Source organism: Heterocephalus glaber, unplaced genomic scaffold, assembly GCF_053883595.1.
Source record: "Heterocephalus glaber isolate CG9 unplaced genomic scaffold, H.glaber_assembly_v1.0 deba00001531, whole genome shotgun sequence".
Classification (NCBI taxonomy): Eukaryota; Metazoa; Chordata; class Mammalia; order Rodentia; family Bathyergidae; genus Heterocephalus; species Heterocephalus glaber.
The window spans coordinates 18,603,388-18,629,052 of NW_028258329.1; the positions used below are offsets into that span (position 1 = coordinate 18,603,388).

The 25,665-nt window shown below is 54.4% G+C and overlaps 2 protein-coding genes across 5 annotated transcripts in view; one reads left to right on the forward strand and one right to left on the reverse strand.

Moving 5' to 3' along the window:
- Positions 1 to 8,221, forward strand: part of Ticrr (TOPBP1 interacting checkpoint and replication regulator) — a 46,697-nt gene extending 38,476 nt beyond the window's left edge. Inside the window, exons 17-22 of the mRNA XM_004852766.3 lie at positions 469 to 527; positions 1,904 to 2,038; positions 2,607 to 2,764; positions 4,465 to 6,571; positions 6,707 to 6,832; positions 7,471 to 8,221. Coding sequence (XP_004852823.1) covers positions 469 to 527; positions 1,904 to 2,038; positions 2,607 to 2,764; positions 4,465 to 6,571; positions 6,707 to 6,832; positions 7,471 to 7,583 — 2,698 coding nt within the window. The 3' untranslated portion in view covers positions 7,584 to 8,221. The remainder of the gene's footprint in view (positions 1 to 468; positions 528 to 1,903; positions 2,039 to 2,606; positions 2,765 to 4,464; positions 6,572 to 6,706; positions 6,833 to 7,470) is intronic.
- Kif7 (kinesin family member 7) lies at positions 179 to 24,583 on the reverse strand. 4 transcript variants are annotated; one of them, XM_004852765.3, is made up of 20 exons: positions 24,428 to 24,579; positions 23,327 to 23,364; positions 22,266 to 22,617; positions 21,640 to 21,840; positions 20,894 to 21,287; positions 19,990 to 20,497; positions 19,456 to 19,572; positions 18,779 to 19,006; positions 18,437 to 18,564; positions 18,026 to 18,141; positions 17,753 to 17,905; positions 16,346 to 16,548; positions 15,442 to 15,639; positions 14,931 to 15,056; positions 14,612 to 14,788; positions 13,221 to 13,436; positions 12,496 to 12,702; positions 11,650 to 11,848; positions 11,421 to 11,567; positions 10,366 to 11,234 (listed from the first exon to the last, which is right to left on the reverse strand). In XM_004852765.3, the coding sequence occupies exons 3-20, from the start codon at positions 22,591 to 22,593 to the stop codon at positions 10,864 to 10,866; spliced, it is 4,017 nt and encodes a 1,338-aa protein (XP_004852822.1). In that variant the 5' UTR covers positions 22,594 to 22,617; positions 23,327 to 23,364; positions 24,428 to 24,579; the 3' UTR covers positions 10,366 to 10,863. The 4 variants fall into 4 exon arrangements, with proteins under 4 accessions (XP_087044507.1, XP_004852822.1, XP_021120476.1 ...); XM_021264817.2 differs by lacking the exon at positions 24,428 to 24,579 and adding an exon at positions 24,076 to 24,409; XM_087188380.1 differs by lacking the exon at positions 24,428 to 24,579 and having other exon boundaries at positions 23,327 to 23,708.
- Positions 24,584 to 25,665: the final 1,082 nt, after the last annotated feature.

Here is a 25,665-nt window from a genome sequence, read left to right on the forward strand (position 1 = left end):
TTAATTTTTAATACATTATGGAATTAAAAGTATCAATGTATAATAAAGTTATTTGTGATGTTGTAAAATTGTTTTCTGACAAAAGCATTTTAACCATCTTACCCTTAATAGTTATCATATATGGAGCTGCACAAGGCCCTGGGTTCAAGCCTCAGCACCAAAATATAAATAAACAATAATAAGCTGTGCCGCACACCTGTGATTCCACCACTTGGGAAGCTAAGGCAGGAGGATTGCTGAGTTTGAATCCAGCCTGAGCTACCTACTGAGTTCAAGGCCATTCTGAACTATGTGGTGAAATGCTATCCCAAAAATAATTCATTAATAAAAATAATGTATGAAAATGCTTACCAGTGCTAGTATTATCAGACTCTGGTCTTTGCTGCCTTGTTAGATGAGACGCTATCTCTGGCTTAAAGTATGTTAGTTTTAAGTGATACTGAATCCTTTTCCTGGTTGTTTCTGAAGGTCCTCTGATCCTGGTCCTGACATCGATGTTGTTGATGAGTCCCCTGAAAAAGGAGATGGTGAATATTACCTACTGTGTTTTTTTGTCTTCTACTTGACTTTTACAAGAATCATTCTGCACTTGTACTGTCACTCTGCATATGCTCAGATAGTTCACAGAAATTCTGATGACTCCAGGTCCATAGTGAAGCTCAGTAACTATATGCAAATGTTCTTTTACGTAGAATTTATGAAGAGAATTATTGGGGAAGAAATATTCTTACATAATAGAGATGTAGTTCCGTATGAGGATTAAACTACCATGTTATACAAAATACTGTGGCTTATTTAAAAAATCCATGACAGAGTCAGGCATGGTGTCACATGCCTGTAATCCCAGCACTTGGGAGACTGAGGCAGGAGGATCACAAGTTCAGGGGCATCCTGGGCTATATAGTGAGTTTGAGGCCAGGAAGACCCCTGTCTCAAAAAACAAAATTTTTTAAAAAGTACACGACGGAGTAAGGGTTTTCAAAAACTACCTTTTTTTTTTTTGATACTGGGGATTGAACTCGGGTCCTTGCGCTTGCGAGGCAGGTGACAGAACCACTGAGCTAAATCCCCAGCCCCATACCTTCTTTTTTTAATTGCTCAAATAATTCATGTTTGTTGAAGAAAAATTACAAAATATAGAGAAGACAAAATTTTTTAAATTATCTGATAATTCCACTACTCAGAAATACTCTGTTAACACATTAGCATATAATCTTAGCAGTACTATTTCTATATAAATATATGTAATATGCACATATGAAACCTGGATAGACTGTGATCTTCAGGAGCCTAACAATCTGCCACCTTTATGGGTGTCATAGGAGATACCTTTTTTCACCCTATGTCATGCATAAAGGTGGCAGATTATGAGACTCCTAAAGGTCACAGTCTTAATAGTTCAGTGGGTTTTTTAATAGCCTGTTGGGACCATGTGTCAAACCCCTCTTAGCTTTGCCCTTTTTTTTTTTCCATTACTAGAGATTGAACCCAGGGCTACATCCCTGGTTTGCACTTAGCTACATCCCTACGCCTTTTTTATTTTGAGACAGGATCTCACCAAATTGCCCAGGCTGGGCTCAGACTTGGGATCCTTCTGCCTCAATTCCCAGAGTGCTGTACCACCACGCCCAGTTCCTTCTTAGGTTTTTGTTTTTTGTTTTTTTTTTTTTTGCGGTACCAGGGATCGAACTCGGGACCTTTCTCTTGCAAGGTAGGTGTGGGGCCACTGAGCTAAATCCCTGGCCCTGCCTCTCTTAGCTTTTTAAGAGACACTTTAGAAATCTCAAAGCTGATGTCAACTTTCCATCTTAAATATGGTATTACATAAGTTTTGCCTATTTTGACAACATGAGGTGTCAGGTTTATAGTTCTCCCTGGTTACTAACTGGTTCTCATTTTGCAGAAATAAGTTTGAGGCGAAGTCCTCGAATCAAGCAATTACCATTTAGCCGAAGAAATTCTGGTTCCTTCTATTCTGTGTCTCAGCCAGCGTTGAGAAGTATGCAAAGAGTCCGTTCATTCCAGCAAAACAAGTCAGGTAACAGGGCCCTTCTTTCTTCACAAGTCCACGCTGACTTGGTGGGAAGTGTTTTTGCATGCAATCTGACATTTTCCTTTTTGAATGGAGGACAATGTGTGTATACAGTGGAGGTCAAGGCAATGACGAGATGAACAATCCTTGGCCACTGTAATCAGTCATCTCTTTGATTCCTACAACTGGCTGTCCGCACCACTATTATAAGTAGTTCATTCTTTCAACAGGAAATTACCCACAATGCCCACCATATAGGCAGAACCTCCACATAGACAGAATAAAAGGTCACACCTGTTTTTATGTTCTTTATTCTTTTATCCATGATTAGCTTGGCTAACAGATGTGTTTTTATGTTTATACTTATAAATTACTTTTCTAACATAGGACCTGGGGTTAATTTGTAGTCTCAGCAACCATTGCGGTAGCTGACATAATTAGGAATATCCCCCCCACCTAATAATTTTCCCTCTAAAAGTACTTTTATTTCTTACACAGACTGGCTATTTTTCATACGTGTTGAGAGGACTGGGCTTGATAAATAATTAAATGTGTTGCTATCTTTGATTTGCAGACCAAAGAGAAAATTCTCCGATCCAAAGTATTCAGTCTCCCAAGAGGCTTCTTTTTGGGGCAGTGTCTGAGATGGTCAGCCCCTCAGGGAAGGGTTCGGCCCGAATTAAAAGACTGTCAAGAAGCAAGCTGAGTTCTGAGATCCCTCCAGTTTACCAGGTATATAGTTTCTATAATGATTAGCAGGTATAGTCTCGGGGAACAGAGGTGGCCAAGAAACCCATAGAGAAAGCAGGTGGCTGTAGATAATAATAGCGACTTGGGGTGGTTGGGTGATAGGCATGCTCTCATCCACCATCTTGGCTTTATCTGTATTGTATGCTCCATGTGTGTCTTTCTGCAGTGTGCGCCACACAGTCCTGCATTTCCATTTGATTGCCCCCCTATCTAGCACCCCTGTTAGAAACCTGGGGGTCACCCTTGACTTCTCTCTGTCCTGGGACTTGGTTCTTCACCCCAGTACTGCCTGCATTTTTACAAACTAGCTGTGGTACCCACCCCTCTCTTCCATCCCTGCAATTCCTCCCCTCATTTAGCTCCACCTGGAACATTTCAACAGGCTTTTCCCTCTTAAATCCACCCACCACCCAGAGGACAGAATAATCTTCCTGAAACATTCATCTGATTTTGCTTTGCCTAAGGCTTTGTAGATTCCTTATCTGCTAAAGCCAAGTTTCTAAAGTTTCATAAAATGGAACTCTTGTGTTCAAAAATAGTCATTTTGTTTGGAAACCCATTTAAACTGTGTCCTGGTTAGGGAGCACAGAGAGCTCTGGGGAAAGGTTTGGAGACCACAGATTACATGATGAGGGTCAATCTTGTACCCTGGGCAGGGTCCTCCATGATTTGGTCCCTACCTGCCTGGCTGGCCTCCGCTCTCCCTGCCTGACACTCCTGCCCAGCAAAGCAGGCTGTGTACCACCCCGCATACAGCTGCCATCTACCACATCCGTGCCTCTGCTCATACTGTGTTCTGTGCCTAATGTCCACTCTGCCCCACTCTCCGGCCTCTGCCCTTCCCTGCTAATAGCCATGCTTGAACACCTGACTCACTAGCACTTCTTCCCCAGCCCCCAGCGAGTTACACAGCTCAGCCCTTGCCTGCCCTGCCACTGTGCTGGCAGGTCTTACCTGTCCGTACCCCACTGAACATAAGATGCCAGCCAGACTGTGATTCCCTTGGGACAATCCAGTAAGACTAAAAAAGATGGTTGTTTGGTCTCACCTGTGGAGATGTTTACCTAGGTTGTTTTTGAGAAGAAAAGGCTATTTTGGTGTGCAGTGTCATTGTGGTTGTGTCCGCCCCACAGTGCCTACACATAGTAGGTGTGTAGTACACATGGGCTGGTGGAGCTGAGATGGGCTAAGTGGCTTCCGGGGGCTGCTTTCGGCAAAGGTCAGCAGTAGCTATTTTGTTTTTCTTTTTTCTTTTTTTTTTTTGGTATCAGGGATCGAACTCAGGACCTTGTGCTTGCAAGGCAGGCGCCGGAACCACTGAGCTAAATCCTGGGCCCAGCAGTAGCTATTTTGTTTGAGAGGAGGGGAGAGCCGGTGGGTAACCATGAGTGCTGGAGTGATACAGTTAGGGGCAAGGCATGGTTAGCTATAGTGTGCTAATAAAAGTGTTCTTGGAACAAAGTTTGAATACATTGCTTGGCCCTATAAAAAGTGGACAAGTAGAAATCTGAGTTGAGATCTGCAGAGGACAACAGGCCGATATATAGAATTCCCAACTTAAGATCCTGCTGCTGATTTTAATGTTCTGTTTCCTTTTCCAGTCCTCTTAGAGGTCACTAAGACACTTTAGAGAATATGAGTTATAATGTTTCGAGTGCTAAAATAATCATTTTTCTTTACAGACTCCTAAGAAGAGTTACCGAAAATCTCCAAGCTTTCCTAAGACAACGCCAAGAAGGTTCCCACTGCAGACTGCACCATGCACTCTGGAGAGGCCACTGTGCCCCACTACAGAAGTGACTCCCACAGAGTCTGCCATGGCTGAGAAGGCCCCACAGAACCCCTCCTCATCCAGCCACTGCTCACAGTTGGCGTCAAGAGCTACACTTCAGGAAGGACCGTCCCGGGCAGAAGGGGGCTCTCCTCTTGACATAGATACCCCAAGAACACCCACCAGGCCAGGTGCTCAGCCACCCGGGTTCTTGCTGAACCATGCATGGCCACGTCTGATGAATTCCAGTCCAGAAAGCCCCAGCTGTCCGACATCCCCGATTCCCTCCATTCCCCAGCCCCAGAGTGAGTGTGTGACCTCCACGAAGCACTGCCTCAGGACACCCCCGAAGGCAGCAGCCCTCCTGGGCCCACCTCAGGGTCAAAAGTGCCAGCAGCCCCTTCTCCCCAGACTTTCTCAGGCAGAGGTACCAGCACAGACACTAAAGGATAAAGCTGTCCGGACCTCCAAGAGACCCAGGAACACAACTGTGACTTCTTCCCCACCTGGTGCTCCAGAGAAGTGGGATGTTCCCAAGAGCCCACTTAGGAGCCCATCCACAGCACCCCCTGGCCCTGGAGGACTGGATCAGAAAGAGCACCAGGCGTCACCCAGCAGGGCCACATCTCCCTCCTGTGCTGGTCCCTCAACTCCCCCCACAGTCCCACAGAGAGTCGCGTCTGTCACTGTCCCCCCTCCACCACCGTCAAAACTTGAGAGACAGTATAGAAAGACCTCAAACCCTGAACAAGGCTCTCTGGAATGCCAACCTGGGCCGCCCTCTGTTGTGCTTGGAGTTGCTACTGCTACCAGCCCAGCTGCCACCACAGGTTCTAAAAAGGACCGAAAGGAAGGGAGCCTCTCTCCACAGTCCTCTCCTGAAAGACAGAGGCACCTGGGTGCTGGTGTCAGCAGTGACTGTCATGGATCCTCCCCTCTGCTCGTTGCAAGTGACACAGACTACCTAACTCTTCTTGAAGCCAAACACTGGGGTGATGGGAGCCATGCAGTGAGAGGTGGCATCTCACCAGGGGATGAAGACACAGGGCTAAGGACAGCAGATCATGCCTGGGAGCCACCCTCCATACTTGATGCCAGAACTTCGCCCCCTGCTTCTTGCTCTGGGCCTGGCTCTCCCATGACAGTGTCCTACACCCTGTGCTGTCCTCCAGATGGATGGCAGCACCAGGCTGTGACACAGCTGGAGAGCCCGAGAGCTCTGGTGAGGCCTCCGCAGGTCCCCAGCAGTCCGCACACCTATGAGGTGGAGCTGGAGATGCAGGCCTCTGGCCTGCCCAAGCTTCGGATTAAGAAGGTAGACTCCAGTGCACTGGCTGAAGCTGAGGGTCTGGGTGAGGAGGGCTCCCTCCCTGGACTCAGCATGCCCAGGATCAGCAGAGCCACCAGCAAGCCCGAGGCTACTTACATGTCACCTCCTTGCCTCCGCCCCTCGCATAGCACCCCTGGCAAGGGGCAGACCTACATCTGCCAGTCCTGCACCCCAACCCACTGTCCATCCAGTACCCCCTCTCCATTTCAGACAGATGTTGGGATTCCCTGGACACCATCCCCTAAGCACAGTGGGAAGACCACTCCCGACACCATTAAAGACTGGCCCCGGAGGAAGAGGGCAGTGGACTGTAGCAATGGGCTCTCCTCGGGGAGAAGCGAGGCGGGCACAGACCCTGAGCCCCAGGCCAAGGAGCAAGGCCTTGAACTCAGCCTCCACAAGACTGCCATCTTGGAGGACTTTGAGCTTGAGGGGGTGTGTCAGCTCCCAGACCAGTCGCCTCCTGGGGACAGTGTCCCCAAGGCCGAGGAAGCCTTCTCATGGGGACAGTTTGGGTTGGGTTCCAGAAAGAGACATTTGTTTGCCAAGGAAGAAGGTGAGTGTGGAGCCAAAAGAGTGTATGAAGCCCCAAGGGAAGACGCAAACATGAGGAACCAGGAAAAGGGGTGTCCAAGGTGGACCATGCCACAGCTGCCCTCCACAGGGGATGACGAAGTGTTCGCTTCTGGTGAGTTTGTGCTTGAAACCCTCGCACCCTGTGGTTTCATTTGGCAGCATCAGCAAGGAGGCATTTGAAGCTTGGGGCCTGGGGCTTAACCTGCTGGGGCCCCATAGGGTACACTGACCGCCTGCCTTTCCCTAGGCTGCACCCCGCCTCATGGCTGTGCTGTATGGAGCTGCCTCTCAGCCAGTGGGCTGCAGGCTCTCACCCAGTCTCCACTACTGCTCCCCAGGAAGGCAGCGTCCTCGCAGTGCTTGGACCCCACAGGTAAGCACTGGAGAGGTCTGCAAAGGTCTCTAGAGCAAGGCACCTCATCTTTGGGAGACACCAAGGATGGAGTGGGCAATTTGTGATTAGTGTCAGTCCTTCCCAAACCTTTTGCACCCAAAAGAAACTTCCCTGCAATCCTCCTGCAGCACTTGATTCTTCTTGGGTGATGACAGGTGATGGATGGCCCCTTGGGACACACTGCCTAGAGTCTGAACAGGAAAGCTCTGGTAGCCCGACAGGTGTGCTCAGAACCAGCCACTCCTGCCAGCGGGTTTATGCCTGTGCTTCCCATATACTCGGTGTGTTAAAGCACTGATGGTCAGAATCAGTCTACCAGAGGAGGCTTCTTCCTTGGGATCATCTTGAGACAGGGATGTAAGTCATGTAAAATAGCATAAAGCCCTCAGATCTGAGACAGCAGGTACTTGAATTTCCATAGTGGCTTCTTGCTTTCAGCCCTGTGCATAACCATGAAAGGGGGCCTTGTAAGAAAGGGAGTTTATGTTTCTGCAGGATGAAAAGGTCCATCCTCCCTGCAGTCCAGTGGTCTTAAGCCTGACTTCATGTGCAATCTCCTGCAGCTCAAACCAGTTTCCTTCTATTCAGTCTTCAGTCACTTCTCTGCCTTTTTCTAGATGAGAATGTGGATGTCTTTCCCACCACTGCAGAAGCATCCCCTCTCAGCCAAGCCTTCTCCCGGAGGCGCCCCTTCAGCAGGACTTACACCCGGAAGAAGCTCATTAGCTAATTAGGCCAGCGCCTGCAGGAGGACTGACAGCAACCAGCACTGCTAGGCCTGGGCAGAGGTGCCTGCCATGAGGGTGGCAGCTGTTCCCCACTGGTACCACCTAGGCTTCCCAGCAGGGGGCTCAGGACAGAGGAAACTGCTGCTAAAGGGGCCCAGGACCCTCCAGAAAGAGAAGCTGAAATCAGCCAGGTCCCCATAGACTTAAAGGAATTAAGAGACCTGATCCCAAGCCTTTTTTTACCGTGGTCAGCTTGCAGATTCCCGAGTCTTCTGGTTCCTCTCAGGGACTCCCCCACTGCCCAGCTGCACCTTGTTTGGTAACCCACCCCAGGCCCTGCCCTGCCTGGCTGGGGAGGTCAGGTGGGTATCAGTGTAGCTGCTGAGACTCAGGTGGCCCAGGAGTCGGGAAACTGGGCAAGGATCTCTACTAAGACGGGGTCCCGTTCCAGCAACACCCAAACACAAGTCAGGAGGCCACTGCCTCACTTGTGAAAATGGAGACAGGAGCCCCTCACGGGGTCCCTTGAGAAGCTGCTGTAAGGCTAGGATGCTTCGACACAAGGAGTAATTTGTAACTGTGAAGCCTGTGCACAAAACTGCTGTGGCAGGCAATGGAATAAATGTTTGCATTCCCTGTTTGATAGTGAAATCATTTCTGGCTGCTTAGCCTTCTTCAGTGCTTTTCTGTTTAATGTTCCCACCTAAGGTTACCTGCAACTGCTCCAGCTCTAGCAGTTTCCAGAGCAGCCACATTTCAAGGTCTGGCCTGAGAGCCAATTTATGCCACAGGCTGCGCTGTTCCAGGGGAGACTGTCACCTAGCACCACCAGGTGGCTTCCCCCTGACCACCCCATGGCACAGCCAGACCTCATGGTCTCTAAGAGGACTCAAGCCTGTTGTCCCTGATGGGATTCTTCCTACTGGCTTATAATCCAATTCCAAGTGAAAACTCCCATCTCCCTGCAGAAGTGTGTGAGCTCCCCACTGCCGTGACAGGTACCTGAGATCACTTATAAGGGCAAAAGGCGTGACTTGTGCTCACAGCTTTGGAGGCTTCAGCCCATGGTCAGTGGCTGCAGTGTTTTGGGGTCTGTGCAGTTGAGCGCCTCATGGTACCCAGGGGGCACCAGGATCCCAATGTCCCTTAAAGGGCACAACCCCAGTGACCTAAAGTTTCCACAGACCACACCACCTTCCTACAGAACCTTAACTGGGGACCAAGCCTCAACACCTGAGCAGCCATTCACGATCCACCCCTGACCCCCAAGGCCCATGTCCACGTCAGTGCAAAATCATTCAGTCCATCTGTAGCACTGCTCAAGAGTCCAGTCCCAAGAGTTCTCTGCGACTTAAGGTAAACTCAGCTATACTGCAGGCCCCTGTAAGAATTAACGGATTATTCAAGGCTGAGGCAGGAGGATCGCTTCAAATTCAAGGTCCCCTGAGTGCTGGGGTCACAGACCACCTGCCTACTTGGGGTTGTTTTTGGTTTTTTTAGGCAGGCAGCAGAACCACTGAGCTAAATTCCCGGCCCTGGTTTCTTTTTAATAGCACTGATTTCTAGCAACCATGCACTCCTTGGGTGCAACTTAAACCATGCTCTTTTTCTGACCACAAATTTTTCAAATCTTTCCACTCTGCTTTTTGCTCCTGCCTCTCAGTGTCAGTCTAGCTGAAAGCAGTCAGCAGTGTACTGCCTGAAGCTGTGCTGCCCTGACATCTCCACTAGGGTAACTGGCCCATCACCCTTCATCTCAACCTTCCAAAAAATCTCAGGCCCTGGACAGAAGGTAAACAAGTTCTTTAATGGAGAGTTTCATCGTGGCTTCTAGTCCATTCCCAATAGTGTCCTCATTTCCACCAGAAGCCTCACCAGCACAGCCTTTCCTGTGCATACTCCTGCTCCACTGGTCTGAGCTCTGACCAGACCTGCCCATTAACTTCTGCTCACAGTGTTCGAGGCTTTCTCTAGCCTGGCTTGCCAAACTTTTCTAAATTGCAAACCAATCCCAAAGGCTGCTGAATCACACTATCAGGTACAGTGATAGCACCTGTCACCAGACCGAATCCCAGAATTTCTGATACCTCATAACCCCGCACTCCTAGCTGCCATCCAGAAGTTGCACATCCTCCCAATCACCGCAGGGGGGGCTCCAGGCTGACCACCTGGTCTGGACACCACTGACACTCCAGCCCACCTTGAGCTCATAATGACTAACCCACCAGCACTAGGACAGACCCAACCATCCCCTAATTAGGGAATAGAAGGGTGGCACCCTGCTTCCTGGAAGTCTCCCCTTGCTGTGAAAAGCTCTGCGACAACATGCACATCACACACCCACTATAAACCAGGCCTAGTAAAAGTCCAGACTCCACACCTGCTTGGGGAGAAGGTGCCTTGGAGTGGGGACTCCCCTTCTCCACTTATTGGCCATCCAGTTAAATGTGCTGCCTGCTCCTAGAACTAGTTATTTGCAGTTATCAAGTAAGAAGAACCTGAAGATTTGGTAACAACTGCACTTCTACCAGTTTTCTGTGGTAGCTTTCTGTCCTGTGACAAATACCTAAAATAACTTAGAAGAAAGAAAAGGTCTATTTTAGCTCAGTTTCAATCCATGGTGAGTTATCTCTGTTTTGGGGCCTGGGAGCAAAAGGACAACGAGAAGGGGCCAGGGTCCCAGTCTCCCTTTCAGTGGCACAACCCTAATGGCCACTTCCTAAAGGTCCCCAGCAGTGCCATCAGCAGAAGACCAAGCCTTCAACAAACGCATGACATGTAAGATCCAAACTATAACAGTTTTCCTGTTTATTATGAAATGACAAAAAATTCTAAAAATATGCTAATAAATTCCCTAGCTCCCCCATCTACATGAGACCAATTAAACCACAATCCCGTTGCTGCTGACCACCTTAAGGAAACTTCAAGCACATGAAGTTTGAAATCAGAATTGCCCTGAAACTTGAGCAAGCCAATAGCTGGCAATCAGTTCCTGCAGCTTAAAGGAAGTGGGTGGTAGGAACTTGCATATTTTTTTAAATTGAGGGCTGGAGTATAGCCCAGGGGTAGAGTGCATGCTTAGCACGCACAACACCCTGGTTTTATTCCCCAGCATCGCAGAGAAAAATAAGTCCCTGGGGCTATGACCCAAATTTGTTGATGCCAGTGGGTGTAAAGGACCTTTGGGTGTGAGGCAAGGACTATGCTTCACACACGAAACCAGGCACTCCACCTTTCAGCAGGAGGAGAATCGTCCTCCAAGGTGGGGCCTGCCCCACTGGCCTACAGAGGGTTTTTCCGGACATCAATCATCCCTGGACTGGCCCTTCGTGGCTCCCACCGTGGCTTGGGCAGGGGTACAAAGTTCCAGGACAGGCCAGCTTCACCCACGGGCACCACCCGCCCCACCAGGGGCTCAGCTGCCTCCCTCGGCCTCGGATCCTCCAGGGAGCCCTGGTCCTCGAAGCACAGGCTGGAGCGCTTCCACGTCAGCGGTAACGGGGCATGGACCAACTCACGAATCTCCTCCCGGGGTCGGAGGCAGTTGTCGGGGAGCGGGGGCTGCCAGAGAAGCTCTGGCCCCGTGGGCTGCAGCCCCTCATCATATCCAGGGCCCTGTCTGTTCTCCAGGCCAAGGCTCCTCCTCTCCCCACCTGTTACCAAGAACAGCATGTCCTTGTCAGAAGTGGAGGTGGAAGTACTATGCCAGTCTAGCTTCCCAATGCCAATAAGCAGCTTGGAAAACAAGCAAGCCAGGGTGGTTTTTAAGTGGCCCCCCAACCCTGGCAACCCCCCCCCCCCAGCAGCAGAGCAGGCCCGGATGCTGAGGGTGGTGTTACCCCTGCTCTGGCCTGTGGCACTCCCCACACTCAGCTTCTGCTTGAGCTCCTGGTTCAGCCATAAGTGGTGGCCCAGTTCCTTCTCCAGAGCCTGGATCCGGGCCTCATATTGCCGCCTGCTGTCTGTGAACCCCTCACCCATGTGGTCTGGCGTGGAGAGGGAGGAGAGTGGTGAGCAGCTTCGGGCAGATGGGCAGCAGCCACCCAGCCCAGCCTGCCTAGCACTCACCCCGGCCCTGCTGGAGGAGCAGCTGCATGCTCTGCTCGTGTTCCTTTTGCTGCCGCGTCAGCTGGCGGTCCATCTCCAGGCGCTGGCGCTCGAGGGCCACCTCCAGCCAGTACACCAGCCTCTGCTGCTCCTCCAGCTGCATCTCCAGCTCCGAGAAGGCAATCTGCTGTTGGTGCTGCTCCTCCCGGAGCGTCACCACCTGTGCCGAGGCCAGCAGGCTCAACCTGCCATCCCACACTTCCACACAGACTCGGCCGGGGAAGCAAATGTGGGGCAAGCTGGCCCCGCAAGAAATCACTGGGGCCTTTCCTGCCGCGGACACCTTCTTGGCAGTGTTCTAGCCAATGGGTTCCAAATGACCAGAGCTGGCCTTCAAGATGGGATCTTTGTCATCCCTGCTGCAAACTCTCCCCAGACACACACTACTGTGCTGCCAGGCCGAGCCTCAGGCTGGAGCACTGGGCCTCAGCCAGTTCTCAACCTTGGCATGACCAGGATTTGGGGTCAGGTGGTTCTTGATTACGGTGCCTGTCCTGTGCTAAAGGATGTTTAATGGCATCCCTGGCCTCTACCCCAACCACAGTGGTAACCAGAAGTAGCTCTACACATGCCCCTGGGGGCAAAACCCTCCCCAAGATCCACTGCTGTGGGCAAGGACCACCTTGAAGATGGCAGGCCAGAACTGCAGGAGACTGGGTCTTACATACCATCACTAAATAAGATGGCTTCGGAAAGGTTAGGTGCACAGGACAGACTGTGGTGGCCTAAAATGCCCTCCCTGGGAGGAAAACACTCCTGCCTCAGTGGAGCCTCAGAAGGCAGAGGCAGGGGTATCTGCTTACCCACCTTGTCAAAATACTTGCAGAGCAGGGCTCTGGTCTCTGAAGACGAGAGGTAGCTGAGCTTGGCCATGAGGTTCATCTCGCACTGGGACAGCAGGGAGGCTGAGGCCCGCAGCACCCGCTGGCGGCACGTGATGGCCTCATTCTTATATTCAATGGCAGCATCCAGTGCCTCAATGGCCTCATCCAACTGGAACAGTGTCCGCTCCTCCTGCAGGAACAGAGGCACACATGGAAGAGCAGCATTGACTTCCTGATACACAAAGTCCTGGGCAGACATGTGACAGTCAACAGCAGCCACAGCAGCCTTCAGCATCCCTTCATCCTGAGCATTAAGAGAAAATACCCCTGCTCACTACGGTAGCAAAAGGGACACTTCAAGGGAAGTGTGCATGTGTGGCCTGCAGGGATGCTAAGCATGCTCCCAACACTCAGTCCCACACACAGAGTTGAGACACCTCTAACACAGCACAGGATACAAGAGGAGTCCAGGTTCCAGCCAGAAGGAAGGCTAGAGTTGGCCAAAGCCAGGCTGTGTCCCAGTCGAGGAGATAGAGGCAGGGGCAGATGGGCCAGGCCAGCCCCACCACAGGCCTCCTGCACAGAGGAAAGCTGTGTCTACAAGCGGCAAGGCCAGCACCCCAGGGAACCAGGGTGGGGACTGAGAGCAGATGGATGGACGGATGACAGGAACAGACGGGTGACCTGGGCGACTGTCATGGGACGTACCTCAGGTGACAGCAGGTTGCCCTGCCTCAGCTTGTTGTCAATCTCCAGGCGCTGCTTCAGCAGCAAATCCTTCTCCTGACGAAGGGTGTCGATTTCCCCTCGGATCTGCTGCTGGTTCTGTGCGCTGCCCTGCCGCAGCTGCCCACTCTTCTCTGACAGCTCCTTTTCCAGGTGCTCCAGCCGGCTGGACACTCGAACGATGTCCTCATTCAGGGCCTGGGGCAGCACTGCCAGGGATTAGGGAAGGAGCAGGCACCATTCCCAAAGCGGGGAGAAAGGGCCCAGGGTTCTCACTGTATGCGGAGGAGGATGGGGGTCCCTCTCTGGAGGCCTGGCACAGTTCACAGCTCAGGGATCAGAGGACACAGGGACCAGAGCATCTGGGATAGGCTCTCAGAGAAGGCCCGGAGGAGGGTACAGACAAGCAGAGGAAGAGGCCCCGATGGCGAGAAGGGACAACAAGGCAAGGGCAGAGCCGGGAGGAGGACAGCGTCGCTGAGATGACTCAACTTGACAGTGTGTGATGGGACCACCGGAAATCCATGGCCAAACCCTGAAGGCCCTTCCAAGAGCTGACACAGGAGAAAGAGAAGTGCTAATGGCCAAGGGAAGTTCTGGAAGTCCCAGCAGCACCCCGCTCCTCTTGGACTTCAGCACACTGAGGTGAGGTGTCCTGGTCCCTGTGCACTTGCAACCCTGCAAGAACCTGGCTGAGGCACCTGGACTGGACCAGGCTTGGTTCTGGGTTGGACATATTCCTTCTAGTCCTTCTAGTCCTCATAGCAACATCGGATCCCAAGAGACAGCAGAGGAAATGGGGTCAGAGGCTGACCCTCCTATTTAAGAGGGCGTAACAACACCAGGGAGAGCCAGGCCTACCTGCCCAGGCCTGCCCGCCCACCTCCAAAGCTGCCAAACTCTCTTGCTAGCTGCCCATAACACTTCCTGAACCTGCTCCTCCTCATGCTGCCTGTGCAGGCCCTGCATAGGTGGCTCATGGTGTAAAATAAGTTGTAAGATGTCCCATGCCTCACTACTTGTTCATAAGCCACCCCAAGCCCCAGAATTCTTGAGGATCTATGGGATATGGTCTAGCACTACAGAGCTTCACCTGTTTGGAACTAACCTGGCAAGGACATCACCCAGAGCAGTGATGGCGAACCTTTTAGAGCTTTCAATGATATGAACAGCCCGCTGCAGCACATGTGCCGTAGGTTCACCACTACTGACCTACCAGCTCCTCATCTGTCTAGACTTCACCTGGCCAGAGCCATCACCTAAAAGAACTTCACCTGTGTAGATGGCAAGGCCATCTCTGGTAGAAGCTCACCTGGCAGGGTTACCACCTGGAGGGACCTCGCCTGGCAGGACTTCACCTGGCAGGGCCTCACCTGGCTGGACCGCAGGCGCTTGCTCTCCAGCCCCGTCTTCTCCTGCCTCAGGGCCTCCTTCTTGGCCAGGATGACCTCCCGTTTATGCAGCTCTTCCCCCAGCTCCTCCAGTGCCCGCCGCTGTTGTAGCACCTTCTCCATCTCCTGGTCCAGCCACTTCTTCTGCTCCTCGATCTTCTGAGGGGCAGCAGGGAGACAAGGAGAGGCCTCAGTTCCCCCTCTGGCTGGAGGGCTGCCACCAAGGTTCCATGGGGAGTCCCTGAGGTCCCTGGCCACTAGCCAGTCCTTGAGTGCAGGGACACAGGCGCGGCCAACCCACCTGCTGCTGCTCCAGGCTGACCACAGTGCCATTGCTGCCACTGCGCCGCTTCCTCTGGAAGGCCGCGATCTCCTCTGTCTTGATCTTCAGGATCTTCTGCTGCCGCTCATGCTTCAGCTCCAGCTCCTGGTAGGGAAGTCGAGGTGTGGACAAGGCCCTGTGACAGAGCTGTTCAGCATGCCACACCCTTCTAGAGCCTGCCCAGGGTGATGCCATGACTGCCCTGTGAGTGTCCCTGGCCTCTCTGGGACCAGCAAACACTGTTTGGACTCCATTATGTGGTCTCCCTCGTACCCATCTCACTGAGTCTCCCCCAACCCTGAGCTGCCCGTCTGCTCCCCATTTCACAGGGAAAAGCACTCAGCTATGCAAGCCACTTCCTAAGGTCCCTGGCTGTGCATGGCAGGAGTGGGGCAGTGTCCCCAGGTCCCTAGCCAACCTGGGCTCAGCCTCATGGACGGGCAGGCAGTGGTGACTCCAGTTGGAGTCTGACCTTGACCCAGAGCCTGACCTTGACCTGGTGATGCCGTTTGTGCATCTCTATCTCCAGCCGCCGCTTCTGCTCTGTCTCCTCACGAAGCCGCCTCTGCAGCTGGCCCTGCTGCTGCCGCATGAGCTGCACGTTCTTCTCCAGCTCCTGGAGCCGCTTCTCACTCTGGGCCGACAGCGATACCAGCCGCTCCGTGGCCTGCTTCTTCTCCTTCAGTGCCTGGGACCCACACAGTTTCTGCTGGCCATGCATGGGGCTGTGAACCCAAAACAGTGCCCAGCACTCCCAAGCAGGAGTGAGACCAATGGATGGATGGAGAGTGACACGTGGAACAGGGAAAGGACGAGTAGGTGATAGGTTAATACTAATAACAAGCCAGGCATGATGGCACACACCTGTAATCCCAGCACTCTGGAGGCTGAGGCAGGAGGATTGCCCTGAGTTCAAGGCCAGCCTGGGCTACACAGTGAGATCAAGACCAGCCTGAGCTACATAATGAGACTCTGTCTTAAAACAGAGAACAACAACTAGTTGTTGGTTTTTTTTTTTGGTACCGGGGATCAAACTCGGGACCTTGCGTTTTCGAGGCAGGCACTGGAACCACTGAGCTAAATCCCCGGCCCTAACAAGTAGTAATACTACGTAACAAATGCTAATACTATGTCATCTCCGGTGCCCCATGTATATTAAAGCATTCTAACAAGACTATGAAAAAGTGTCATTATCCTAGTTTGCAGATTAAGAAACTGAGGCACAGAGGGGATAAGGAACTTGATCAAGTTGGGAGGTTAGGAGGGAGCTGGCACCATCCACCAGGGGCTAAGGCACAGTGGGCCTGGAGCCTGAGACCACCTGTCCTGGTCCCAGGGATCCCGACTGGAAGGTCACAGCCACCTGTCCCCGCCCCTGAGGCTCCCACACTGACCTGCACCTGGCTCTGGGCTGCAGCCACCCTCTTGCGGAACTCCTGCAGCTGGGACCGCTCGCCTGCGTCCTGGGGCTCCCTGCCCTCGAGCTCCCGAAGCTGCTTCTGGCCCTCACTTAGCTCGGCCCGCACCCGCTCCGCCTCCTGCTCCAGCTCCCGGATGCGCTGGCTGTGCTGGCGGTTCAGGGCCTGGGCTGCCTTCCCTGGAAGACACACGGGCTACTTGGGCACAGGTGGCCCCTCTCCCCAGGGGGCTCCTGGTCCTCCCCTTGGGAGGTTCCCCCAAAGTCCTGTTGACCATGAACACCTGGGTTTCACCAGCCTCTCCACCAACAGCAATGTGATCAGTTAACCTGATACATGCCAAATAAACATATAATTGAACCTGGATGTAATTAAGCATCTAGAACTAACTTCTGCTTTCGAGGAATAATGTGGAACAAAAGAATGAGTTACATGACACCCGGAGGAAGCAGAGACAAATGCAAGATATGTGGGGTCTGGCGCCACCTGCAGGGGAACTGAGGAGGTGAGAGGAGGGGACTGCAGAGCCCTAATGAGTAATTCACCGGGCGAGCGGGCCAGCAAACCAGCTCCAAGACAGTGTCCAGGAGCTGAGAGTCTACACTTATGCTCTAGGCAGGAAGGGGACCTAAGCATTCAGTGGTGAGCGCTTGCCTAGCATGTGTGAGGCCCTAGGTCCCACATCCCCAGCGTGACAAAAAAAGGAAAATGTTCTGTTAGGTGTGCTGAGGGCAATGTTCACAGTTTTAGAGAAGCAGCCATGAAGGGATTTGATATCTGGGATTTGCTTCAAATATATTACCAAAGAACAAAGGGAGAAAGGTAACAAGTGTGGGAAATCCCAGTAACTGAAGCCTGGATGGGGGCCCATCGTGTGAGGCCCTCTTCTTATCCATTTGATATGGATAAAAAGAATTTGCAAACCAAATTTTATTACAAATAAATTCACAACTATTAAAATAAAGAGGCTCAAAAGGTCACCACCTAAAATTGTCCCTAAGATCTTTTGTTCATATTACCAGTAGCAGAAGTGGCATGATTTGGGGCTACTGGATCTTTAGTCATATGCACTGTGCAAATTCAGGGCCCAGCAAGCTGCGAAAAGCATGGCTGGCACTTGATAAATAGCATATGCTGCTTCCTAAGAGCTACTCTTAATTCACCTGTTTCACTCTCACAAATACCCTATGAAGTAGGCGCCTCACTATCCCCGTTTTAGAGAACACTGAAGCTCAGAGGGGTTGTGCTATGTGCTCAAGGTCACACAGCTAGAAGAGGGTGACCTGGCTCTCCAACCCAGGCTATCTATCCCTGCTCCTAACCAGCGCAGCGTGGACCCCTCTCTAAATAGCGCAGAAGTGGGTGGTGGGGAAGCACCATCACCTGTGCGGACCAGCTCGCTGATCAGCTCCTCCTTCATGCGGATGTTGATGGCCAGCTCCCGGATCTTCTGCTGGGCCTGGGCCAGCCGCCATTCAGAAGCCATGGCAGCGGGGGCCTGGCGGATCTGTGCCAGGGCCCTGTTCCCACCAACCGCTGTAACAGGCAGACTGTCAAGGTCATGCAAGAGTGGGGCGCAAGGGCCAGGGGCCACCAGCCCAGGACTATGGAGGAGCAAGTGGAAGGGCCCCCTCTGCACCCTGCCTCTGGGCTTACCTCTGGGCACCGTAAGGGCAGAGTCCAGCTCTTCCAGATGGAGTTCTGGGCCCTTCCTCTCTGGGGGGCTCCCTGGGCACACCCCTGCCTTTGGGGTGCAGTTGCTGATCCCATTTCTATGGGGCAGAAACAGGAGTGTACTGCTGCCCGCTCCATGCCAGCCTGGCCACTTCTCAGACCCCCAGGGGCAATGTGACCCCAGGATATAAGTCTGGCAGAACAGAGGTCAGGACGAGTTGGGGGGACCACACCCTGAGTTTGAAGCCCACACACAGCCTCTGTCCTGCTCTCCCCCAAGGCTGGGGAGGGCCACATAAGTGAGAACATCTGAGACCTGAGGCCTCCCCCACCACTGTCCCCATCCTGCCCAGCTTGGGTCAGTCCTGGTCAGCTCAAGCAGGGCCCCCTCACCTGCACAGGTGCAAGGTCTGCCTGGGCGCCTCCTCCTCCTCTTCCTCCTCAGACGCAGACAAAGAGCCACTTTCCAGCCTGTCCACCTCAGCCAGCACCTCAGCTCCAGCCTCCCTGCCATCTATCACCTGGTAGGGGAGCGTCAGGGTCTCAGGATAGGACTATCCACAGGCACCTCCACAAGCCCCTTTCCACTCCAAGTCTGTCCTGTGGTGGTTCCTGCCCTATACACCCTTCCTCACCTCCACCTCTCCTGCCTGGGAGACACAGGTGAGAGGCTCCTGTCCCGAGCCTGACCAGACCAACAGTGCCCTGCAGCCACCCGGCCTCACCCCCACTCACCGTGCCCTGCTGCTTGGAGCCAACTTCATCTCCAGGGAGGCAGGCAGGGGGCACCATGCCCAGCCCATGAGCACAAGCACCACCCAGGGGTGCTGTGTGAGGCCTTGGCACAAAAGGCCCAGAAGGCAGGCCCTGCAGGAGCCCTGGAGCCCCCCAGCCGGGCCACACCAGCTCCAGCCGCAGTCGCAACTCCACCATCTCCTCCTGCTGCTCCCTTAGCCGGTCACTCTGCAAGACATAGGCAAGGTATGATGGGGTGGGGATGCCAGGGACGCTGACCGGCAGGGGGAGTGCAGAAAACCAAGCCTGGGTCTGAAACCTGAGGACAGCCCAGCACCCCAGACCCACACACTACACTAGTCCAAGCTCAGCTCTGCCCCACTGGTACGTCCAGATCACCCTCCCACAGCGCCAGGCACATGCTGATCCAAGTAGCCTGGCTCCAAAGTGGCATCCTGCCCACTGCTCAGGTCGCATCTCCCATCCAAGCTCGCCACCATCCAGCAAGGTCATGGACACAGCCACGCACACCACCTGTTCCTTGCACCTGGGGTGCACCCATCCCTCTACTGCCCTCCACGTGGCTCCCCCAGCTCCTCACTCTAGCGACCCCCTCCTTCTAGGTCAGTAGCCAGAGCTCCCCTCTGTTCTCCTGCATTGCGGCAGCCCGGCCCCACCTGCAGCTTGTACTGCTCCATGGCGTCCTCCAGCGCAGCCAGGAAGTCCCGGTTCTCCTCCTCCAGCCGGGCCACCTGGCTCTTCAGGGCCAGGAGCTGCTGTGCACCACCATCTTCCTAGGGAGCGTAGAGACAGACAGCAAGGCGCTGGTTCACCCTGGTCCTGTCTCTGCCCTGCTTCTCTGTTCCACACACTCCTGAAATGGGGGTTTCAGACCCACCCGACCCCACTGGCTTGAGTCTCTCTGCAAGCCACGTGGGCCACTCTTGTTACTCTTAACATCTTTTCATTAATATTACTATCAAGCTAGGCACTTGTTATCCCTCCAGGCCTGACAACCCCAGGACGCAGTACTAAGCTGATCCCTACTTTACAGACTAGATCCAGAGGCTCCGAGAAGCTTTGAAAGAGACCGCGGCAATCAGAAGTAATAGCGAATCCCCAGTGTGCTCTGCTAAGGAACAGGAGGCAGAGGCACGAGTGGCTGGCTGAAGATCCTCTCCCCTGGCCCACCTACACCCGGCTTCGGCTACCTTTTGCCCGCCAGGCCCCTGCACCGCCTGGTCCTCTGCTGAGGCGCTCTCGATGCCGCTGTCTGGCCCAGAGGCAGAGCTCAGGGCGCTGCGCTCGCCCTCCACTGCGCACAGCCAGTCGTGCACTTTGCGCGCAGCGGCGTCGGGCAGCCCCGGCTCTGCCTGCAGCTCGCGCAGGAGGCTGTAGGCTGCGTTGGTGCGCGCCCGGTAGCGCGCGCACTCGGTGCCAACTCGCGCGCCGGAGCAGGTGGCAGCGGGGCCCGGGGCACGCCGTGCGCGGTGGATGATGCGCGTCTCTGAGCGGTGCCGTGGTGGTCCCCGAGCCCCGGCCGTCTCAGGAGCGCGCTCGGCCTCGGGGCGCCAGTTGACCGTGGCGCGGTTTCGGATGTTCTGCGCGCGGCTGGCATAGTTGAGGGTGTTGAGGGTCTCGTCGAAGTCGGAGGAGGAGGGGCTGACGCAGGCGATCATCACGGTCTTGGCGTTCCCACCCAGCGAGTCCTTGAGGATCCTGAGGGCGTGAGGGCAGGGTGTCAGGGTCCCAAGCACCAGGCCTGGGCCAAGGGCCAGACCTAAAAGGGTCCTGGCTGGATGTGGTGGCCCACATCAATAATCCCAGCACTCTGGGAAGCTGAGGTAGAAGGACTGCAAATTCAAGCCCACTCTGGGCAACTTCTGAGAGCATGACTGTTTCAAAACAAAAAATAAAGGGCTGAGGATGTAGCTCAGTGGGAAAGCCCCAGGTTCAATCACCCTGTGGCAGGGTGGGGGAGATCCTGGACATGGGTCCCTGTGCACACAGACATGGGACAGCACAGGCCAGTGCACCCTAGAAGTCAGGAGAAACCCACCCCTACTGGCAGGCTCAACAGCCACCGCCCCCAGGCCAGAAAGGTGGGCCAGCCACCTGGTGATCTTGGAGTCCCGGTAGGGGATGTGGCTGCCTCGGCGCTGGGGGTCCCCCAGGGCGCTGATGACATTGCTGAGTGCCAGCAGGCTGCTGTTGATCTGGATGCTCTCCTTGAGCCGCTCTCCAGTGCTGCCTGTCTTGAGGATCCTCTCCGAGCCCGCCAGGTCCACAAAATGGAACTTCGAGACCAGCAGCTGGCCCACTGTGGTTCGGGGCAGGTGGCTGGGGGCCCGACCCCGCTGCTCCAGGGTCACCGTGAAGACCGTGTGGGAGCGGCTGGAGAGGCGGTTGAGGTGCGTGGCGCCCGTGTGCCGTGCTGCATTGCCCATCTCCAAAAGGCTCAGCACCTCGTCCAGGCCTTCCACATCCACCTCCTTCACCCCACACAGCACTGTGGGCACAGAGGGCAGGGGCAGTCTGGCATGACCAGCCAGGAAGGCTGGCCCAGCAGGATTGGCCCTGCCTGCTCTTCTCCCCCTTCCCATGCCCAGGAGGTCCTGCCCATCCTGCTTTGGGCTTGAGGGCTCTAGTTTCCCCCATGCCCATTTTTATCCCTCTCCCTCTGCACACAGAAATACACACCTAGCACATTGCAGGCAGGGAAAACAAGCTGACCACCCGGGGCTTGGTTTCCCAGGGGAGGTGCTGCTCCCACACAAAAGAGCCACCCTCTGCAAGCAGATGAGGCCCCCTCAAGTCAGATGCCCCACCCACTCCAGGTACTGGGACCCCAGGTTCCTCACCAACATTCCCGCGATCATCCTCTCGCAGCTGGATGTCCCGGCTGGCAGTGCCCACCTCAAGCAGGTCCCGAAACTCCTCCTTGTACACTTCCAGGTAGGACACGTGCACGAGGCAGTCCAGCAGGTCATTCTCATCAATGAGCTTGAAGGCCTCGGCCATGGCCCTTGGAATGACGCCCTGCTCATCCTCGAGCAGGGAGGCTGAGGAGACACCACAAGACTCCTGTCACCATGCCTTCAGCTGAATGTGGCCCAAGGCCCCTAGGCTCCTGCTAGCAGCTGGGGGTGGGGCTCCCACATGGAGAGGACAGTGGCAGAGGCCAGGATGGGAGGGACAGCCTGAGCTGGCCATGCTCCAGGGCAGGCAGGGAAATTATAGAATGCAAGAGTTGGAAGCCACCTCTCCTAGTTTAACCATCTCCTTTCATGATGTGGGCATTCCCACTCCTCTATCCCCAAGACCCGAGAGATTAGTGCCTTTGGCTTGATTTCTCCCCAGGATGGAGAATTTCATCTGTCCATGAAATCTGCACTCCTCACCTTCAGCAGGGAGAGCAGGAGCAAAAAGCTAGGAAGACACTGAGGACCCTAAAAGTGGGCACAGGACCACACTCCAGGTCACTCACCCACGCTAGCCTCCCCCATGGTGTACGTCTTCCCGGAGCCGGTCTGACCATAGGCAAAGACAGTGGCATTAAAGCCCTCAAAGAAAGCCTCCAGGAGGGGCTGCACACAGGCCTGGTACACAGCCTCCTGCCCCGAGTCCTCTGCCAGCACGACATGGAAGCCAAAGTGGCGGTCCCGCCCCAGGGTGACTTGACCCTGCTCAGGGTCCACCTGCAGGCAGCTCTGATGGCCGTGCAGCAGCTCCTTGGGCAGCAGTGGGCGGACACGAAGGGCCACCCTCACAGGAGCCTCCTCGGCCCCTGGCAGCCTCTGGGCCTCCAGCCCCATGCTGAAGGAGGATGGCTCCAGGACCTGCGGAGAGAAGGGACGGCTCTACCATAGGCACTGGTCCCCCAGGGGGCAGACTCACCCTGCAGGTGACCTGGAGCCAGATCACTCAGCTCCTGACCTTGGAGGGGAAGTCAACACCCAGAATACCCTCTGTGCCCAAGCTGGTGCCTCAAGGCTGTAAAAACCATGATGTCTCGCAAGGACTTGAGTTCAATCTCCGGTACCAAAAAACCCAAAAAAACAAAAACCAAAAAACCAAAAAACCATGATGTCTTACACCACCACAGCTCATGGCCCCCATTGCTGCAAAATAAGGCCCTAACTGTTCTGCTTGGTACCTGGGGGCTTCTGTGTTCCTATTGCACCTTCCCCTGTGACCTCACCTCCTAGAACAACACACACACACATCACCACAGCATACCAAGAACACCTATTGAGTTTCTCAGTCTGTCTTGTCTCTGTCACATCACCACCCATCTGGCTCCCCCTCACCTTCTAAAAGGTAAACAAACAGATCCTTCGAGACCAAACACCACCAAACCCTGCCCATTCCATCTTCTAAATCTCTCCCAAGTGCACCTGCTACTCTCCATCCTGTTGCCCAAATCCTGGTTTTGCCACTGACATCTTGAGGGGAAGACTATGGCCAGCTGGGTCTCGTCTCCCCACTCCCTCTAACACAGCTGCCGGGGCAGCTTTTAAAAATGCAAATGCAAACTCCCCTGCTTACCTGCAAAAGGTCTCCTCACTGCCCTTGGGATTCAAAACCTTAACAGGAAAAGGGGGAAGCAAATCTTAAAACAGGCACTGCCACCTCCTTTGCACCTCCTGGACCCCTGGCCTTTCCTCCCTTCTCTGCCCTCTAATGCTGGATGTTACCCAAATGTCCTCATCCATCCTCGTTCCTCAGCAGTTAGGCTGGGGAAGCTCCTCTGCACTGTTCCCACCACCAGGACACACGGCTTTTTGGGCTGCCACATCGACAGTGACCACGAGGATGTGATTCCCCGGTTACCCAATGGCCCCTCCGCCTTCCAGACTGGTAGCTGGAAGGCAGCCTCTCTTTGTCCTCTCTCACCAGCACAAGACTGCCCAACAGTGAAGAATAATTCTTCAGCCAAGGAACTATACCCACCCGCCCTCCTCTTACAGCATTTCCCAGCCCCCAGTCCCCCAGCACTTTTCCCCTCCTGGTATGGGGATTGCCAGGGCGTTTGCGCTGAGCAACATTCCTACCCCACCTACACCCCTTTTTCTTCAGTCAGAGTCTCACTAAATCGCGAGGCCGCTCAGGCTGGGCTCAAACTTGCCATCCTCCTGCCTCAGCCTTCCAGAGTGCTGGGATTCCAGGCATGCGCCACCACGCCCCGCAAGCATTGTATTATTTACAATCAAGACTATTGGCACGTGTCACTGCTTGCTCTTTCAGTCCCTGTTGGTTGCTGGCCCCAGGCTCACAGCGGTAACTCTGCCTCGCACCTCTGGGATCCTCTGCCCACCAAGGGCGCTGACTACGCCGCCGCGAGATCGTGAGCCCTGGGCTGGAGCTCCCGGGGTAGAGGCGGCAGGATCTGGACGGGTGCACCCGGCCGCTCCAAGAGGCGGCCACAGGGGGGCCCCGGCGCCAGCTCCGGACCAGGCCCGCGAGGCCCGGCGCAGCGCGCACATACAGGGAAGGGGGCACCGCTTCCCGGAGCGCGAGCAGGGCTGGGGTGATCTCGCGCCGGGACAGGACTCCGGCCCCAGAGCCACGCTCCAAGGTCCAGCCCGGGGAGCGAGCGCCCCCACTCCGACGGGTCCTCGCCCCCCACCCGCCGAAGTCCACACCCACCTGCCTAGGGCGAGCGCGGGGCCGGGGGGGGGGGGTCGTGCAGTCAGGCTCCGCGCCCTAGCGCAGCGCGCTCCGATGCCGTCACCGGGACCCCAGCCCCCCCAAACATCCCTCCCGCCGCCTTCAACTCCGCCCGCCCAGCGCTGAAGGCGGAGGGAGGGGGAGCCGGGTGGCGCCGCGAGTCAGCCGCTGACGGGGCGGGGCCTTGGCAGGGACGGGGCCTTCCCGGGGCGGGGCTGGAGAAAGAGCCTGACGGCGTCTCCTGCTTTGCTAAGTCAGGTCTCCAACCCTGAAGCCTGTCTGATCCACGGCTCAGAATCCCTTCTTCAACCAGCTCTGCTTTCTGTTCTGCGTGCTTACCTGTCCTCCCTGGGAGAGAAAAACAAGCCAGCAGAAACGTCCATCTCCCTAAGTTCAAAGACTAATTTCCTCTCATTCTAGCATTTCTCAAAGTAAATTGTGTCTTACAGTCATGGTCAAGGGAAACTTGTCACCAGGAGATGTGAGAGAGTGCTACAGAGGTGTCCACGTGCAGCTTAGGAGATGGTGTCCTCTCCTCTGTGACAGCGGTGGGATTGTGTGTGTGTGTGAGGGGAGTACCGCGTGTGATTGATTTTTAGTTAAATCTGAAAACAGCTGGAGCTGCAACTCAGTGGTGAGCACTTGCCTAGCACTCCAAAAGCCCTGCGTTCATCCCTGGCCCTGAAAAAGAAAAAAGAAAACAAAAACAAACACTCTGGAAACGTATTTGTCACTTAAATATCATTAGAGAAATTGAGCTCTAATGCAATAGTGAAATTTAGCATGCACATACAGTAGGAGAAGATCACAGGTCACAGGCAGCACAATTAAAGGCAGGTGGAGTCAGGGCCTCATTACCAAGAACCTGGCTCCCCTAGCGCTCCTTCCTGCCAGACACAAAACATCCAGAGGAGGAAGAGCAGTGCGCAGTGTCTGTGGATCAAGGGATCTTTCCCTGCAGGCTGCTTTACTTCACACATCACATACCACACGGCTTAAGCCTGTTTGGCCCTGAGATAATCGCCAGCAAGGGGTTGGCATCTCTGAGATTGGTTTGCTGTCCCCAAGCAAGACAACATGGAGCCTGGGATGCCATCCACAATCACATTCAAGAATCTTGTCTTGGAAGAAGCTGGCCAACTAATTCAGGGATTGCAAAGACTGTCATTCAGGTACCAGACATCTGTGTGAGTGGCTGCAGAAGCAGTGGCACTTCC

Excerpts from the sequence above, each read along its gene's own strand:
- Kif7 (XM_004852765.3), bottom strand. The coding sequence starts at position 22,593 with ATGGGGCTGGAGGCCCAGAGGCTGCCAGGGGCCGAGGAGGCTCCTGTG. Across the intron at positions 12,703-13,220 it reads GCAACCTGCTGTCACCTGAG|GAGGAGCGGACACTGTTCCA; the intron begins GTACGTCCCATG and ends CTGTTCCTGCAG. Across the intron at positions 11,568-11,649 it reads GCTCCTCCAGCAGGGCCGGG|ACCACATGGGTGAGGGGTTC; the intron begins GTGAGTGCTAGG and ends TCTCCACGCCAG.